The sequence below is a fragment of the Hyla sarda genome, chromosome 10 (genome assembly GCF_029499605.1).
Source record: "Hyla sarda isolate aHylSar1 chromosome 10, aHylSar1.hap1, whole genome shotgun sequence".
Classification (NCBI taxonomy): Eukaryota; Metazoa; Chordata; class Amphibia; order Anura; family Hylidae; genus Hyla; species Hyla sarda.
In genome coordinates this window covers 53,228,991-53,247,893 of record NC_079198.1, presented here as the reverse complement: position 1 = coordinate 53,247,893, position 18,903 = coordinate 53,228,991, and the positions used below count along the sequence as shown (strand labels likewise).

Genomic DNA, 18,903 nt, shown 5'->3' with positions numbered 1-18,903 from the left:
TTGTAATAGTTAGATTTTAAGCAAAGGTTATACATTGTGTTACTGAACATTGTGTTACCATTACTGTAGCTGTCAACCCTATTTAATGGTAAAGGCCAAGGGCAAATGACCTATGATCTAGTTGTACCTGTGAGAAGAGTTTGAAATAATTCAATGATCTGAATTCAAATAAGTTCATACCTTGCTATTATACATATGGATTTTTATTTGGTCAATTTATATTAACATCATTTTTTTTTTTTTTTCTGTAACAGCTTTAAAGAAAACAAAGCATAACACTGCAGCAAATATGGGTAAGCTTTTACATACTAACATTTAACATAAATAGTATAAACAATTACAGCAGCACACTGTTAGTGCTAAGATATATGTGAAATACAACACTTGTTACATTGCAGTACTGCTTTTGAGAAAAATAGAGGTTCTTCGCTTACCATTTGGCCAAATAGTGTGTAATATAAATATATATACCATTTATATTGAGAATCTGTTACACATACATTATAAGTGGGATAGGTTTTGTTGGTGTACTAAGGCAGAGGATTAAAAATTTCACAATGTGTCCTCACAATCCCAGAGATTAAGCATAATAGCTGTTTCATGGGCAATCATAAATATCATGACTTCTTGTCATCCCTCTGTTTCCCACCAATTCCTTGTTTCCTTTTTTGTAATATGTACTCTACATTTTTATTCACCTCAATCCCCTCTGCACATATACAGAGCAGTCCAGGCCTAGATGCTCACCCGATCACATATCTATAAGTTATTATACCCTGGCACATTTTGTTTCCGTATGGTGCCACTTTTATAAAGTTGCCCAGGAAAACAAAATGTGTTAGGCCTTAAGCTGGGATAAAATCTAAAGAAGAAAACATATACTTATGACCTAGTTGAGCAGCAATTCCTGCTTTAATTTCAACACAAAGAAAGTGGCCCCATCAGTGACTCTCCTCAGCCAGTGATTGGCTTAGCTGTTTCTTCCTGTGTTGAAACAAAAGCAGGATGAGCTGCTCAGCCAGGATCAGGCATGTGAGATGGTCACAGCAGCAAATCAGAATAGGTGAGTATGTTCTGTTTTTCATTTCTAGCTCCACCTGAGCGCGGGAGCATACATCTTATTTTCCCAGACAACTAATTTAATCTACCTGTATGTAATACAGATAAATTAAATAGACAGTATTGTTTCAAACAACTTTCCACCATTTTATAGCCAATATGATTCTTAACATACTTGTAAAACACTTAATTGACTAATTACTCCTTATCCAAGAAAAACAGCTCTAAAGTCTTGACCAAAAGTTGTCTTACTTCTCTGCATTCTGCTGTCCACTGTATGTTGTCAATATGGAGATATCCCTAGTAACAGCTAGATCAGGACAAATTACAGGACTGAGTGGGGTTTAGCATGTTCGGACTACGTCAATCTGCCTGCTGAACAAGATCCACACTGTGTTCCTCAAAGGTAAATCAAGTCTTCTCACTTATCTCTGACCACCAATAAAGCTCAATGCAGCTGTCCTTGAAGTAAATACTAAATACCCCCTGCTAACCCCACACTTCATCTTCTCAGCAGCAACATCATCAATAGCAGCTCAGAGCTTAGTGTCACCCCTTCCTTGCTGCGCTGCTGCTGTTTATTTCCTTTCCGCTCACCTTGGGAACTCCGCACATCAGTAACCCTCTCTACCTTTTCATGTCATCTACTACTGTACTGTGTAAATCATCAGCTCAGTTGTATCAGTCTGTTTAGTCCAGTATACTTTTTCTAGCACTATGGGGGACATTTATCAAAACCTGTGTAGAGGAAGAGTGGTGTAGTTGCATATAGCAACCAATTAGATTTTGAGAGTTTTTTTTTTTAAATAAAAGCAATCTGATTGCTATGGACAACGGCACCATTCTTCATCTACACAGGTTTTGATACATCTCCCTTTATATTCTTGTCTAACTCTTGTCTAGCCTCCTGAAATGCTGAGAACAAGAAAGTTAGAAAAATAACATTGTTTTTTCTAAAACCATTAAGACGGCCCCACAACATGAAATTGTTCATGTTATACTAATAGGAACAGGAAGTAAAGAGATGTATTAAAAAGGCCCTTCCCTTACAACTCTTCAGTGGTTACAAGTAAGCAATACACTATGGGCAGGAATAAATGAGTGCTGTCCTTATGGACTTGAATGCGCCCTCAATCCTTTTGGTACATCGATGTCTAAAGATTTATAAGCTTTCCCAATAGCTGATTTTTAGCCATCTAGAGATGGATTTTTAATGCCCTTTTCCCTTTATTAGGTCTTTTAACCTCTTGGGGACGAAGGGCGTACAGGTACTCCCTCGCATCCTAATACCTAAGGACGGAGGGCGTACCTGTATGCCTGTGGGAATTTTGGTCCCCGCCGCGCGGCAGGCAGGGATCGGACTGGGATGCCTGCTGAAATTCAGCAGGCATCCCATGCAAATGCCTAAGGGGGGTCCTGAGATTCCGGGCTGATCGGGTCTCTGATGACCCGATAGCTGTGAAAATAGGGATGATCGGAGATGTCAGAGACAGCTCCGACCATCCTGAAGGATAGGAGTGAGGTGGCAGGGATGCCACCTCCTCTTATCCCCTGCGATTGGCCGATTAGGATCGGGGCAGAGCGGGGCAAAGATGGCGGCGAGGTACGGGGGCCGTGGATGTGGCAGGGAACGGCGGAAGTTACCTCCGATCACGCGGGGACCAGGGACCGGCGGCAGGCAAGTGATGCTGCAGTGAAGATCGCTGTAAAGTGATCTTCACTGCAGTTTCTAGGAGTTTCAAAACTACAACTCCCAGCATGCTCAAACAGCCTTTGGCTGTCTGGGCATGCTCGGAATTGTAGTTTTGCAACATTTGGAGGGCCACAGTTTGGAGACCACTGTGCAGTGGCCTCCAAACTGTGTCCTTCCAGATGTTGAAAACTACAACTCTCAGCATGCCCAGACTGTCCAGACATGCTAGGAGTTGTAGTAATGTAACATCTGTCCCTTCAGATGTTGCAGAACTACAACTCCCAGCATGCCTGTACAGTCTCAGCATGCTGGGAGTTGTAGTTTTGCAACATCTGGAAGGGCACAGTTTGGAGACCATTATACAGTGGTGTCCAAACTGTAGCGCTCCAAATGTCAATTTAAAGCATGCCGAGACTGTCCAGGCATGCTGGGAGTTGTAATTCAGCAACATTTGGCCCTTCAGATGTTGCCGAACTACAACTCCCAGCATGCCTGGGCAGTCTGGGCATGCTTGGAGTTGAAGTTTTGGAACATCTGGAGGGCTACCGTTTGGAGACCACTACACAGTGGTCTCCAAACTGTTCTCCTCCAGTTGTTGCATAACTACAACTCCTAACATGTCCTTCGGCTGTCTGGGCATGCTGGAAGTTGTAGTACTGCAACAACTGGAGGCACACTGGTTGGGAAACATTGAATTTTTCTTAACTCAGTGTTTCCTAACCCATGTGTCTCCTGCTGTTGCAAAACTATAACTCCAAGCATGCACTGACAGACCATGCATGCTGGGAGTTGTAGTTTTGCAACAGCTGGAGGCACATGGGTTGGGAAACACTGAGTTAGGAAACAGACAGTGGTGGGGAAACATTGTGGTAGTCTGTTACCTAACTCAGTGTTTTCCAATCCCAACCAATGTGCCTCCAGCTGTTGCATAACTACAACTCCCAGCATGCACGGTATGTCAGTGCATGCTGGAAGTTGTACATTCACACCGGCGGGGGGTTTACAGCAAGTTTCCCGCATCAAGTTTGAGATGCGGCAAACTTTCCACTGCAGCGGGAAACACACTGTAAACCCCCGCCCGTGGGAATGTACCCTAAAAATACTACACTACACTAACCCTAAATATCGAGTAAAACACTACATATACACCCTTACACTGTTACCCCCCCCAATAAAAATAAAAAACGTCTTGTTCGTCAATTTTCCAAAACTGAACCATTGACTGTCCAGACATGTTGGGAGTTTTGCAACAGCTGGGTGCACGCTGTTTGGGGAAAACTGACGTACAGTTGTTTTGGCATCGGAGGCAATTGTAATGCTTGCATCCGGGTACACCCCTATGAAAATCCCTAATTTAAGTCTCAAATGCGCATGGCACTCTCTCACTTCGGAGCCCTGTCGTATTTCAAGGAAACAGTTTAGGGCCACATATGAGGTATCTCCGTACTCGGGAGAAATTGCACTACAAATTTTTGGTGGCTTTTTTGCCTTTTACCCCTTATGAAAAGGTTAAAGTTGGGGTCTACAACAGCATGTTAGTGTAAACATTTTTTATTTTTTACACTTACATCTCATGTTGCCCCATACTTTTCATTTTCATAAGAGGTAAAAAAAAGACCCCCAAAATGTTTAACGCAATTTCTCCTAAGTACGGAAATACCCCATATGTGGGCGTAAAACAGGGCTCCGGAGTAAGAGCGCCCTGTGTACATTTAAGGCCTAAACTGGTGGTTTGCACAGGGGTGGCTGCTGGTTACAGCGGTTCTGACAAAAACGCAAAAAAATTAAATACCCACATGTGACCCCATTTCGGAAACTACACCCCTCACGGAACATAACAAGGGGTACAGTAAGCATTTACACCCCACAGATGTCTGACAGATTTTTGGAATAGTGGTCCGTGAAAAGGAAAAATTAAATTTTTCATTTGGACAGACCACTGTTAGAAAGATCTGTCAAACGCCAGTGGGGTGTAAATGCTCACTGCACTCCTTGTTACGTTCCTTGAGGGGTGTAGTTTCCCAAAGAGTGCACCATGTGGGGTGTTTTTCGCTGTTATGGCACCATGGGGGCTCCCTAAATGCGACATGCCCCCAAAAACCATTTCAGCAAAATTCTCTTTCCAAAAGCCCAATGTCGCTCTGTCTATTCTGAGCCCTCTAGTGCACCCGCAGATCACTTTAAATCCACATATGAGGTATTTCCTTACTGGAGAGAAATGGGGGTTTACAATTTTGGGGGACATTTTCAACTATTACCCCTTGTGAAAATGAAAAATTTGGGGTAACATTTAGCTTTTTAGTAAAAAAAAATTTAATTTACATTTTCATGTCCAACTTTATTGAAAATTCGTCAAACACCTGTGGGGTGTTAAGGCTCATTGTACCACTTGTTACGTTCCTTGAGGGGTGTAGTTTTCCAAATAGTATGCCATGTGGGGGGGTGTTTGCTGTTCTGGCACCATGGGGGCTTCCTAAATGCGACATGCCCCCAAAAACCATTTCAGCAAAATTCGCTCTCCAAAATCCCATTGTCGCTCCTTCTCTTCTGAGCCCTTTAGTGCACCCACAAAGCACTTTACATCCACATATGAGGTATTTCCTTACTCAAGAGAAATTGGGTTACAAATTTTGGGGGGGCTTTTTCTCCTTTTACCCCTTGTAAAAATAAAAAATATGGGTCTACAAGAACGTTAGTTTAAAAAAAATGCAGATTTTGAATTTTCGCCTCCACTTTGCTGCTATTCCTGTGAAACACCTAAAGGGTTAACAAACTTTCTGAATGTCATTTTGAATACTTTGAGGGGTGCAGTTTTCATAATGGGGTCCATTATGGGGTATTTCTAAGACAAAGACTCTCAAATTCATTTCAAAACTGAACTGATCCCTGAAAAATTCAGATTTTGAAATGTACTTGAAAAATTGGAAAATTGCTGCTAAACTTTGAAGCCCTCTAATGTCTTCAAAAAGTAAAAACATGTCAACTTTATAATTTCAACATAAAGTAGACATATTGGGGGAGATTTATCAAAGGATTTAGACTGGTTTTTCCTGTCTAAATTTGTCGCACAGAAAGTCGCAGTCAAAATATGTGCGACTTTTCTGCGACTTTTGCTGTAGAGGATTTTTAGAACATGATGCATTCAAGTCTATTTTAGACGGAAATGCATTGGAAAATGCATTGGTGCTGAATTTATCAAGTGCGACTTTTGTGCGACAAGTTGCATCTGCCCAAAATACGCTGAAATGTCAGACCATGTTGGAGCAGGTCTAAATGCAGTTAAAGCTGTAGACCTTAAAGTCTGAGCACAGAATTTATCAAGGGCTGTGAGACCTTTGATAAATTAGGAGCACAATAGACAGGAGACTACCACATACGCTGGTCTATAAGCATACCCAGAATAGACTAGATTAGTAAATGTCCCCCATTGTATATGTTAATCAATATATAATTTATTTGGTATGTCTATTTTCCTTACAAGCAGAGAGCGTCAACGTTATAAAAATGCTAAATTTTAAAAATTTTCATGAAATTTATGCAAGTATCGATGAAAATTTACCACTAACATAAAGTAGAATATGTCATGAAAAAAACACTCATAATCAAATTTATAAGTAAAAGCATCCCAGAGTTATTAATGCATAAAGTGACAGTGGTGAGAATTGCAAAAAAATGCTCCCGTCCTTAGGGTCATAATGGGCTCCGTCCCCAAGGGGTTAAAATTAGATAAAAAGGTTGAAGTCTTTTCTGCATGGATTTCTCCCTGACGAAGCACAAGCAAAACGTACGTTGGGGTTGGAGGTGGTAGGTAGGCAGTGCATGGCAGGAAGTAAACTTATCTTTTGTGTTCCTATGCCAATTTTTGCAACTATACCCTTGTAACGTTTCTCTTGTATACTAATTGACTTAATGTATATTTTGGTTCTGTACATGTTCCTTGTGGTCTCATCTCTGCTTATAAGTGTACTTTTCCCTGTACTCCATGTATCTGTACTTACCGTACCCTCTCCACTTTTCTGCAGTTGTTTCTGTGGTGCCATGATTTTATATCTCTTTATATTTTAAATGTATTTTGAATTACAGATGTGTTAAATAAAGTAAATTTTTCATTACTGGTTTTCCTTTGTTGGTCTGTATATATAGATAATTTCAAGATCTAATAGTTCTAGTTTATGAAAGGTCTTTTTATTTATAACATTTAAGGTTATTACAAAAAGTCGGAAAATTATGTCCTATGTAAATTTACCACCACCCTGGGGGAAAAAAGCTGAATTTAGCTTTAAAGATAATTTTATCGTCCAAAATATTCAAGTAAGGATTCTCAATGGAAAAAGCTTGTATTTCTTCTACCTGCCTAGCCAAGGGGATACCATTAAAAAAAACTGGTTTCCATTTCAGAAGGTTAATGGCAGCATATTGTAAGGGTTCATAAGGCTTTTGTGTTAAAGCTGATAATACTTACCGTAATTTAAGTTTAATTGGACATTTTTGGTTTCCATCTTGTTGTTGCCCTAAAAAAATCTTTTGATCCCTCTTGTCTGGTGAGGCAGGTGTCAAAATAACAATCTAAGGCTGCACCTCTTGCAGAAAATCTAGTATTTTAGGTATACCAGGATTAAGAGATGACCCACACCAGCAGGGAAATTCTTTCCATTGTTTCATATAGAAAGCGGTGGTTAAGTCTTTTTTTTTTTTATTCTTCATATTATCAGTAACTCTTGTAGAAAGACCTTTTTGCTCTAAAATGCACATCTCAAATGCCCTTCTGCTGCGTGAAGATTTCTCAGTCCTTTGTAATATAGAGGACCTTGGCACAGAAGAGTTTTTATTTACTAGTATGGGTTCCACTAAAGCAAATTGTTCGAGCAAGCTGAGCCAACATCTTATTGGCCACATTTGGTCTGTAAAAATGATTTGAACCCTCCCTGTCTGGATCTTTTGAAAAGGAGGGAAGTGGTAAGCTAGACTGACGGTCCATTTTAGAGAGCATCTACTGCCGCTGGACTGAACACATTCATTCTTTGAGTAGTCCGCACAGAATGCATAGCTGTTTGAGACTGTGCATTCCTGTGCTCTCCTAGTGCCGGCATATTATTCCAGCAGCCTGCAGTTTGGGGAATGTCTGCCCAAAGGAGGATTTTTTTTCTGACAGTATTTTCAAAAGGTTGTGTCGCATTTCTCCTTTATTGTTGATGAAGACAATTGTTGTGACACTGAGTATATCTTCCTGTGGCATTTTTTATAAGATGCTTTGAAGACCACCTTTAACTCTCAAGTTTGAGGAGCAACCCAGTGTTTCTTGAGACCAGGAGAAACAGATGTTTGTTCCGGAGACCGCCAAAGGAGAAGGCCCTGCTACATTAACTTCTGTAGCGCCACAACAGGGCCACACATAGCCCTGAAGAGGCATCTCCACAGTGGCACAACCCAAGTTTGGATCAGTACAAAAACAAGTCAACATTCTAAAACTTGGCATAATTTAAGACAATGTTCATCTGGATCCAACAGTAACGTGCAATCAATAAAATAACATGGTATAGTGGGTCATCAACATATGATGGCCCCAACATATAAAGGATTCGACGAAGCAAAGACACACAGAGGCGGCCCTCACCAAGCAGGTGTGTTTTATTCAAGTCCCATGGATGTGGTACAGGTGACAGGTGGGGGAGCTGTGGTGAAGAACGGGGCTAGCCTAAACAAGTTGTTTCGTCCGGCTCGCGCACTTCCTCTAGCCGGAACTGCATCTGCGTGCGTTGCCTCGGTACTTGTAGAGGCGGCGCTATGCAGTCACTAAGCAACCTGGCAAGCAGTAACATCATGTGACTTTACAAGCGGTCATGTGACAAACAGGTGAGCATCAAAGCAATAACAAACCACGATACAGCAATAGGAAACAGGAAACAAATTATCCTAAACACAAGTCAGTTATAAAAAAGAGCTGTACTCATTACGGTCATTCAGACCGGTGTTGCCGGTAGCATTTAACCACGCAATCCATCAGGCTTCCTTTTGGAGCAAGACCCTGCCACGGTCTCCTCCATTCTGACCTGGTGGAACCCTTTCCAAGCCTAGGAATTTTAATTCACTTTCCATTGTGCACTTGATTCATGTGGGCAATAAGTCTAGGGGTTCCAGTGCTGGTTCGAATGGAGCGGGCATGTTCTCGAAACTGGACCTGGAGCTGCCTGATGGTTTTGCCCACATAGAATCTGCAACAAGGGCAGATCAAGACATATCCCATGAAAGAGGATCTGCAGGTGATCAACTCCTAACTGTACAGTGTTCCCTGTATACATGTGTGTACAGTGTGGGCAAGATCTAAAGGGATAATTCCCTTTTTAAAGAGTGTTTGGTTAACCAACTCATACCTGGGGACTGATGGTCGGTCTTATTGCGTAGCCTCTTCAATTTTTCACCTATGGTGATGTTCTTCCTGAAAGTAATGGGAGAGGTTTGGAGAGGCGCTGCTCAGTGTACGGTCGATAAGTAGACAATAAAAAACTTTATTGATGTATTGGGGACAACGCGTTTTGGCAGCCACTGATGCCTTCCTCAGGTCCACTTACAGCTCTAAAAGAAGAAATACATATAAACACATATGGAGGTTGTATAAAATAACCATAGGGTAACTTAAAAATAACCATAGGGCAATCCTAAAACATTAAAAGGTTAGATGTATGTTTATGGTGCCGAATATAGTGGTGCACTGTGATTTATTTCCAGAGTATTATAAAATAAATATATGTATATACACAGGAACGCATCTGCGTCTATGCATAGTGTAACAACAAATGCGCGCACACACACAAAAAGAAAAAAATCTATGTGTGCCTGTATACATGTAGTCACATTCGTGCACGGGTGTGCACATGCTACATTTTGTATGGAGGTGCAGATGTGCATGGATATTCCTGCGCAAATGCACCCCGCGTTGTATGTGGGTAATTTAAACATTCTTATAGTATACAGAGTATTTGGCAAAGGTTACTAATTCATGGCATGTTATCATTGTCTCTGTAGAGGAGGATTATTATTTGTGATACATTTTAATAGGCTGCAGAGTATTTGATAAAAGTTGCTATCTCAAGGCATATTGTAAAAAGCAATGGTAATTGTGGTACATATTATCCCATGTATGGGCTTACTTACCCCAGTGTTGCTGGGTAGCCGTGGAAGGTATAGAAAGGGTCAAGTACTGTGTCCCATCATGGTCGGGGTGAGGAGAGGGGGTGGGAGGGTAGGAGCAGTTACCTGGAATGGAGTCTTATGTAGATTCTGTGCCTCTCAGTCCGTGGCTGCTCGCCGGGAGCACGCGCTTTAAGGCTGTCAAAGCCAGCGGCATGTCACTTGCCACGGTTACCTTTTAGCATTTTTATGTATCCATTGCCATTCCACCAACTCACTTTGTAATATTTAAGCATTCATTCATCACAGCCCTTCATTCATGACCATGTATTCATCTACCTCAGTATATCTAGTTTAAATCCACCTTTTCACACAAGCATCATGCCTTTTTTACAGTTTATTTCCTAGCATCTTTTTTATCTGGAAAACTTTCCCGCACTGGGAACCCCTCTGGAAACAGGGATGCCCACACGCATCCATCCACCAGCGCTTAGAAGCGCCGCACTGCCCTTTACCCATGCGCACATCCACTCAGCGCATACAAGCGCCGGGACGTGCATAAACAATGTGCACACTCCCTGAGCGTCTCCGATATCCGTGGCAACCCGGCGCCGGAAGTGACGTGCCACCGGCTTTGACAGCCTTAAAGTGTGCGTTTCTGGCATGCAGCCACGGACCGAGAGAGGCACAGAATCTACACAGGACTCCGTTCCAGGTAACTGCTCCTACCCTCCCACCACCTCTCCTCACCCCCGCCATGATGGGACTTAGCACTTAACCCTTTCTGTACCTTCCACAGCTACCCAGCACTTATTACACAGAAACACTGGGGTAAGTAAGCCCATACGTGGGATAATATGTACCACAATTACCATTTGCTTTTTACAATATGCCTTGAGATAGCAACTTTTATCAAATACTCTGCAGACTATTAAAATGTACCGCAAATAATAATCCTCCTCTACAGAGACAATGATAACATGCCTTGAATTAGTAACCTTTGCCAAACCCTCTGTAAACTATAAATATGTTTAAATTACCCATACACAACAAATGTCTATGCATAGACGCGGATGCGTTCCTGTGTATATACATTGATTTATTTCCAGAGTGTTATAAAATAAATATCAGTACACCACTATATTCGGCGCCATAAACATACATCTAACGTTTTAATGTTTTAGGATTACCCTATTGTTCTTTTATACAACCCTACGGAAGTTATATAACCTCCACATGTGTTTTATGTATTTATTCTTTTAGAGCTGTAAGTGGACCTGAGGAAGGCATCAGTGGATGCCGAAACGCATTGTCCCCAATACATCAAAGTTTATTGTCCTGTGCCACTCGAGTCCTCTTTTATCGACCGTACCCTGAACAGCGCCTCGCCAAACAGTTTTTTTTCTTATCTACACTCCCATTGCCTTGATATTGGACACCTCTCTGGGTGATCCGATACCGGTAAGAGTGCAGCAGCCAGCAAACCCTGTACACCGCTACCCTCTCAAGCGCAGCCAAACCAAGCGTAAGTATGACTAAGGTTGGTATATCACCTGGGTGTGGAATAGGGTACACAACAGTGGATACACGTCATCAGGGAGCGCCTCCTGTATTTTTTTCATCTCTTCTCCTAAGCATCTTCCTGAAAGTAATGAGGAGGGCATTCAACCACTTCTTGGAGGTCAGGATCAGATTCCAACATGTACCAGTGGCGGCGTATGGCACTGACAACACTCTGATTCATATTGGAATTCACAAGGGAGAAAGTGAACCTTTTAGGAGAGGCAACACTTTTTTTTTTTTCTTTTCTTATGATCAAGTAGGTGTGATCTATCCATAGATTTAACATGTGATAGACTTGACTCAATGATGTTCATAGGGTATTGTCTAGCCAGTAGCATCTTCCTAAGTTCTTGGGCTTGGATTTCTAAAGGGAGTGCTTTGACGTGTTGGGGGTGGGAACTGTGGAAGTGGAGCAATGTGTTTCGAGCGGTAGATTTGCGGAACCTTTCTGTAGTGAGGGTATTATCCACTACCTTAAACTTGACGTCCAAAAATTCCAATTCACCCCCCCCCCCCCAAACATGGCAGTAAAAAGCATGTTCTCTGTGTTGACCTGGTTGAGATAGGTGACCAACTCAAAAAAAAAAAAAATTTCAGATGAATCCCAGACGACCAATAAGTCAACATACCCAAGGAACATTTTTATGTACTTAGAGAAGGGATTGGTGTGAGAAAACACTTGTCTGCTTTCAAAGACTGCGAGGAAGAGATTGGCATACGTGCAGGAGACCGGCATGCCCATGGCCGTGCCGGTCTCCTGTCGATATTAAATCCTCACCGTCCCTGAACTCGTTGTGGGTAAGGATGAAATGAAGGGCATCACAGATGAAAGACACAGTCTTCTGTTTTATCAGTCTCAGATAGAAATTCGTGAGGGATGCGCGTGTACAAGCTCTCAACGTCCACTGACACAAGTCTCTAAGACTCCTGCCAGTGGAAGTCCTTGAAGGGCCCCTGTACCCATAACGAGTTCAGGGACGGTGAGGATTGGTATCGGCAGGAGACTGGCATGGCCATGTGCACTCCGGTCTCCTGCATGTATGCCAATCTCTTCCTTGCCGTCTTTGAACGCAGACATGTGTTTTCTCACACCAATCCCTTCTCTAAGTACATAAAATGTTCCTTAGGTATGTCGAAGACATAGTGGTCGTCTGGGATTCATCTGAAAATTTTTTTTTTTTAGTTGGTCACCTATCTCAACCAGGTAAACACAGAGAGCATGCTTTTTACTGCCGTGTTTGGGGGTGGTAAATTGGATTTTTTGGACGTCAAGTTTAAGGTAGTGGATAATATCCTCACTACAGAAGGGTTCCGCCAATCTACTGCTCAAAACGCATTGCTCCACTTCCACAGTTCCCACCCCCAACACGTCAAACAAACACCATGTCTTGAGAAAGCGATGTGTTAGCGAGAAACGGCCCGTTGGCCATACCTGTGAACGACCTGACTACAATAAAGCTTTTTACTGCAAAATCATGAGTGCCATCAACTCTTCTTGAACACTCTTTAAAAGAGAATTATCCCTGTAGATCTTGCCCACACTGTACACACATATACAGGGAACACTGTACAGTTAGGAGGTTGGCATCACCAAGTCACTGAGTTGATCACTTGCGGTTCTTCATTCGTGGTATATGTCTTGATCTGCCCTTGTGGCAGATTCTATGTGGACAAAACCATCAGGCAGCTCTAAGTCTGGTTTCTGGAACATTCCCGCTCCATTCGAACCAGCACTGGAGCCCCTAGACTTATTGCCCACATGAATCAAGTGCACAATGGAAAGTGAATTAAAATTCCTGGGCTTGGAAAGGGTTCCACCCCTTCAGAATGGAGGAGACTGTGGCAGGGTCTTGCTCCAAAAGGAAGCTCAATGGATTGCGCGGTTAAATGCTACCAGCAACATCAGTCTGAATGACCGTAATGAGTACAGCTCTTTTTTTTTTTTTTTATAACTGACTTGTGTTTAGGATAAATTGTTTCCTGTCTCCTATTGCTGTATTGTTGTTTGTTATTGTTTTGATGCTCACCGGTTTGTCACATGACCGCTTGTAAATGTTACTGCTTGCCAGGTTGCTTAGCGACTGCATAGCGCCGCCTCTACAAGTACCGAGGCGACGCACGCAGACGCTGTCCTGGCTAGAGGAAATGCGCGAGCCGCACAAAACAACTTGTTCCGGCTAGCCCCGTCCTCCACCGCAGCTCCCCGCCTTTCACCTGTACCACGTCCATGGGACTTGAATAAACGCACCTGCTTGGTGAGTACCGCCTCTCTGTGTGTCTTTGCTTCGTCGGATCTTTGTGCTTCTGCTAGGCTGAGCACCTCCGCTGCAGGCTTTCATGTGAGTCAGTTCTGTGTGCTCCCCTGTGCTTCTCCTTACACTTAGTTCCGTATGTGCTGGCTTCTCCTCTTTGTTGCTTGCTATATAAAGGATTCAACTTACAATGGCCATCCTAATTTGAATACAGCATCAACTTATGACTCTTCCCTGCAGCCAGAAGTCAGTAGTGATATAACTTCAAAGGTATAGTGGCACTGTTGTTATAAAGTAGTCAGGGTCACTGGGCTGCGGTACGTCTACCACAGCGGGAGACTGAAGTCCTGAGTGTGAGGGTCTGGAGGTGCTGGGAACCAGAAAGAACTAAGTCATTAAATGCAAATAGCATAGAAGAGACACAGTTACCCGCGCTCACTGCTAGGCTTCAGTCTAGCTCACACGGATGTCATCGGTTCCAGACCTGATACAGGGCGCTCAGAGGCGACTGCCGGCAGTTTCATGCTGTATGAGCTTCTTCCGGCCTTGTATGAATCATTGCACAGTGCACATACTAAATAGGGGAAAACACTGATCATGTGATCACTCCAACTACGGAGTCTAGGGAACAAAAAGCAAATAACAGCAAAGCAAATATACTATTGGAGATCATCACCTTCATTATGCACATGTGAGTATCTACTGGACAAATTAGGTAAGTATTATAAACTGAGGTGCTAACCATACATCTATAGAAGGGATGGCATTTCAATCCTGTCATTTAGACCAATTGACCCAAGCTTGATCCAAGATATTTCAGTGCCCTGCATCAGGTTTGGAACCGGTGATGACTGTGTGAGCAGTTGAAGCGGAGTCGGCCGACTGAAGCCTTGCGGTGAGTGCGGGTAACCGTGTCTCTTCTATGCTAGAAGTCAGTAGTGAGCACTGCTGACTTTTGCCACTCACTATTTCAGGTGCCAACGACTAAAGCACCTTTTGATAAACCAGCTGCTCAGTTTAGGACACCCCCCACTCCATACAGTACATGGCAGTGACATGAGTTGCCCTAAAGATGCCCTTACCCTCAGCATCAGCACACTTCTGACCCCTCACACTTCAACTGGGGTCCTGACTCCAGTGCTACCACCGAACAACAGAAGATGAGTCCTGCAGGCTGGTGTGTGTGACTACTAAATGGTTTGCAGTGACTGGATTGGGTGCTAAACAGTGTGGTGGTCTTCCTTGGCTGCATGGCGTCTGTCATCAGCTTCATAGAACATAAATGCTCAGGTACCAGAGTGGCCCCTCTCTTTCCCATAATTCTTTTGGGTAACCTCTGGCTACTTACAGTTCCCCTGGTTTAGACAGGGCATTACTCAGAATCTGTCTTTGGTTTACATGCACATAAGAGAGGCAAGTTGTGATTGGTGCTGAAGATGAATGGAGGGAAATTAAGTCACTGTGATCTGTGCTATGTGTAAATGGAGTAGTAGTACATCTGCATAACCACTGCTCAATTCACTGCTTATAGGACTAATAGACTAATATGCTCGGCTCTCTCATTTAGTGCCAAAGGTCATGTAGGCAGCCAACTGTTGCATTCACATGAGGCACAAGAACAGAGGCTTTAGATTGCCCTATGTGAATGAAGTGGTAGTGCACCAGCATGCCTACTGCTCCATTTTCCACCAGTAGCTCTAAAGGAGATAGTGATAGCCAAGCCCTGTTCTTCTATCCATCTTGAAACCAGATTAACCAGTTTTTATTTGCTCCTCCTGACTATTGGGGTACGTTGTTCCCTTCCACCTTTTAGAGGTCTTTGCATTGCATAAATACTTAGTGGTATTGGTGGCACTTGGTATTTTTTGCAGACCTTTCCTTTTGTTAGATAGATATAAAAAAAAGTGTCCATATATTTTGTCCTAAGAAAAGTTAAGTTTTAGCCAATGCATATCCTCAATAATTACTTGTGGTCTAATGCAGAGGAATTTCTGAAACTGGGGACCAGCACCTTAACTATGTTTTGCAGTATCCATGGCTGCACAATGAGAGAGCCTGGAGTTGGTAGCATCAGCATGAGGAGACCATAGAGCAGCAAAATGAGAGATCCTGGTGGTGGCAGCATCAGCATGAGACCATAGAGCAGCACAATGAGAGAGCCTGGAGGTGGTAGCATCAGCATGAGGAGACCATATGGTGGCACAATGACAGAGCATGGAGGTGGTAGCATTAGCATGAGGAGACCATAGAGCAGCACAATGAGACTGCTAGCTGACACCGGGAGTTCAGACCTCTTACTGCGACTCCGGCTGCCACATGCCCCTACTCTCTGCCCTCTGCCTGCGCCTGATGAATTTAGGCCTCTGCCACTCCTCTGTACACGTCCTGGCACTTCTCTGCCTGACATACTTATTGCGTATATGAGGGGAGTACAATAAGCTTCACAACACTGAAAACAGTATTTGTCTAGAACAGCAGCAGGTGTCTACTATGGGCTGTCCTTTCACAGTATCTAGGCCCTTGACAGATTAACAGGTACAAAATAGTACACTACTTAGATGTACGTATGTGGTATGTACTTATGAGGGCAGAAAAATGCACTACAGTACACTTAAAAAAAACGTATTGGAGTAAAACACCAGCCGGTGATTACTTTTGCCTGGACTTTCACAGTATGTAGGCCCTTGACAGATTAACAGGTACAAAACTGTACACTACTTAGATGTACGTATGTGATATGCACTTATGAGGGCATAAAAATGTGTTACAGTACGCTTTAAAAAAAACATATTTTTGCACACCACCAGTAGTACACAGTCGATGTGTTCTAAACCCAAAATTGCACTCTCTCAAAGACTATTAGGAATGCACTGCTGGGTATTATACATTCTACAGACTAGTATAACCAGCAGACCATTTGTTGTGGAAAAAAGACACAGAATTGCGCTGAAAAATTATTCCTCCATCCTCTTAAGGTTCATCAAGATGAGCCAGCTTGTTGAAATGTATGAGGCAACACACAGCTATCTGCCCCTCTCTGTAATACAATGCTGTAGAAAGTGACTGGGAGGTTAACGGTGCAGTGAAAAATATTTTCTGTTCAAAAACGCACTACTCTGTCCACCAGAACACTGATGTGACTAAGAGGTGAGATGCTGCTGGAAAAAGCTTTTCTGTGTAACACACACACACAGGTAACACTGTAACACACACTCTGCAGTGTAATGAATGAAGTGACTGGCCGCAATATGGCTGCCGATTTATATAGGGCTGTAAGATCACCGGGGTGATTGGCTGCTGATAGGCTGCATCCTGCAAGTGATTCAGGGTCATCCCCGCCTTCCCAGAGTTCCTTTCCCCATGGCCTGAAATGTGGAATTTGCCATTTTAGATGCCCTGGAGTCTGGACCGCACTGAATTGAGTTTAATGAAGCCATTCGAGCGATATTTGCATTTGTTGCGAATAGAATTTTTCATGAAATTCTTAACAAATTCGGATTCGTCAGCTTCCATTCGCTCATCTCTACATATAGCCTTACACACACACACACACACACACATATATATATATGTATATGTATATGTGTGTATATATATATGTGTATAATACAAGGTGTCCCGCAGTTATTTAATCTAGTTAGTGGAAAAAAACACGTCGGCTACATAATACTATTTGTGTGTGTGTATATACAGGTCCTTCACAAAAAATTTGCATATTGTGCTAAAGTTCATTATTTTCCATAATGTAATGATAAAAATTCAACTTTCATATACTTTTATATTCATTGCACAGCAACTGAAATATTTCAGGTCTTTTATTGATTTAATACTGATGATTTTGGCATACAGTTCATGAAAACCCAAAATTCCTATCTCAAAAAATTAGCATATTTCATCCGACCAATAAAAGAAGTGTTTTTAATACAAAAAAGTCAACCTTCAAATAATTATGTTCAGTTATGCACTCAATACTTGGTCGGGAATCCTTTTGCAGAAATGACTGCTTCAATGCGGCGTGGCATGGAGGCAATCAGCCTGTGGCACTGCGGAGGTGTTATGGAGGCCCAGGATGCTTCGATAGCGGCCTCAAGCTCATCCAGAGTGTTGGGTCTTGCGTCTCTTAACTTTCTCTTCACAATATCCCACAGATTCTCTATGGGGTTCAGGTCAGGAGAGTTGGCAGGCCAATTGAGCACAGTAATACCATGGTCAGTAAACCATTTACCAGTGGTTTTGGCACTGTGAGCAGGTGTCAGGTCGTGCTGAAAAATGAAATCTTCATCTCCATAAAGCTTTTCAGCGGATGGAAGCATGAAGTTCTCCAAAATCTCCTGATAGCTAGCTGCATTGACCCTGCCCTTGATAAAACACAGTGGACCAACACCAGCAGCTGACATGGCACCCCAGACCATCACTGACTGTTCGTACTTGACATTGGACTTGAGGCATTTTGGCATTTCCTTCTCCCCAGTCTTCCTCCAGACTCTGGCACCTTGATTTCCGAATGACATGCAAAATTTGCTTTCATCCGAAAAAAGTACTTTGGACCACTGACAACAGTCCAGTGCTGCTTCTCTCTGTAGCCCAGGTCAGGTGCTTCTGCCGCTGTTTCTGATTCAAAAGTGGCTTGACCTGGGGAATGCGGCACCTGTAGCCCATTTCCTGCACACACCTGCGCACGGTGGCTCTGAATGTCTCTACTCCAGACTCAGTCCACTGCTTCTGCAGGTCCCCCAAGGTCTGGAATCGGTCCTTATCCACAATCTTCCTCAGGGTCCGGTCACCTCTTCTCGTTGTGGAGCGTTTTCTGCCACATTTTTTCCTTCCCACAGATTTCCCACTAAGGTGCCTTGATACAGCACTCTGGGAACAGCCTATTTGTTCTGACCAGACCAGAAATATTTCCGTTGGTGTGCAATGAATATAAAATATATGAAAGTTAAATTTTTATCATTACATTATAGAAAATAATGAACTTTAGCACTATATGCTAATTTTTTTTTTAGAAGGACCTGTATGTATATATGTGTGTGTGTGTGTGTGTGTGTATATATAATAATTTAGTGACTGTTGTTGGACCTGAGGAAGGTGCATGTAAGCGCCGAAACATGTTGTCCTTTCTTATACACTTATTGAATAAATCTAATAGTCCTTTGAAACTGTGGTGACTAAGCATCTTTGTGTGAATCAAGAAGTAGCGCACGGCCA

At 42.8% G+C, this 18,903-nt stretch overlaps 1 protein-coding gene across 5 annotated transcripts in view; it reads left to right on the top strand.

Annotated features, from left to right (window-relative positions):
- The window catches only part of LOC130294653 (sacsin-like), a 90,078-nt gene that overhangs the window by 31,179 nt on the left and 39,996 nt on the right, over window positions 1–18,903 (top strand). For all 5 annotated transcript variants that reach the window (XM_056544831.1, XM_056544835.1, XM_056544832.1 and 2 more), the window contains exon 2: window positions 255–293. In XM_056544831.1, coding sequence (XP_056400806.1) covers window positions 255–293 — 39 coding nt within the window. The remainder of the gene's footprint in view (window positions 1–254; window positions 294–18,903) is intronic.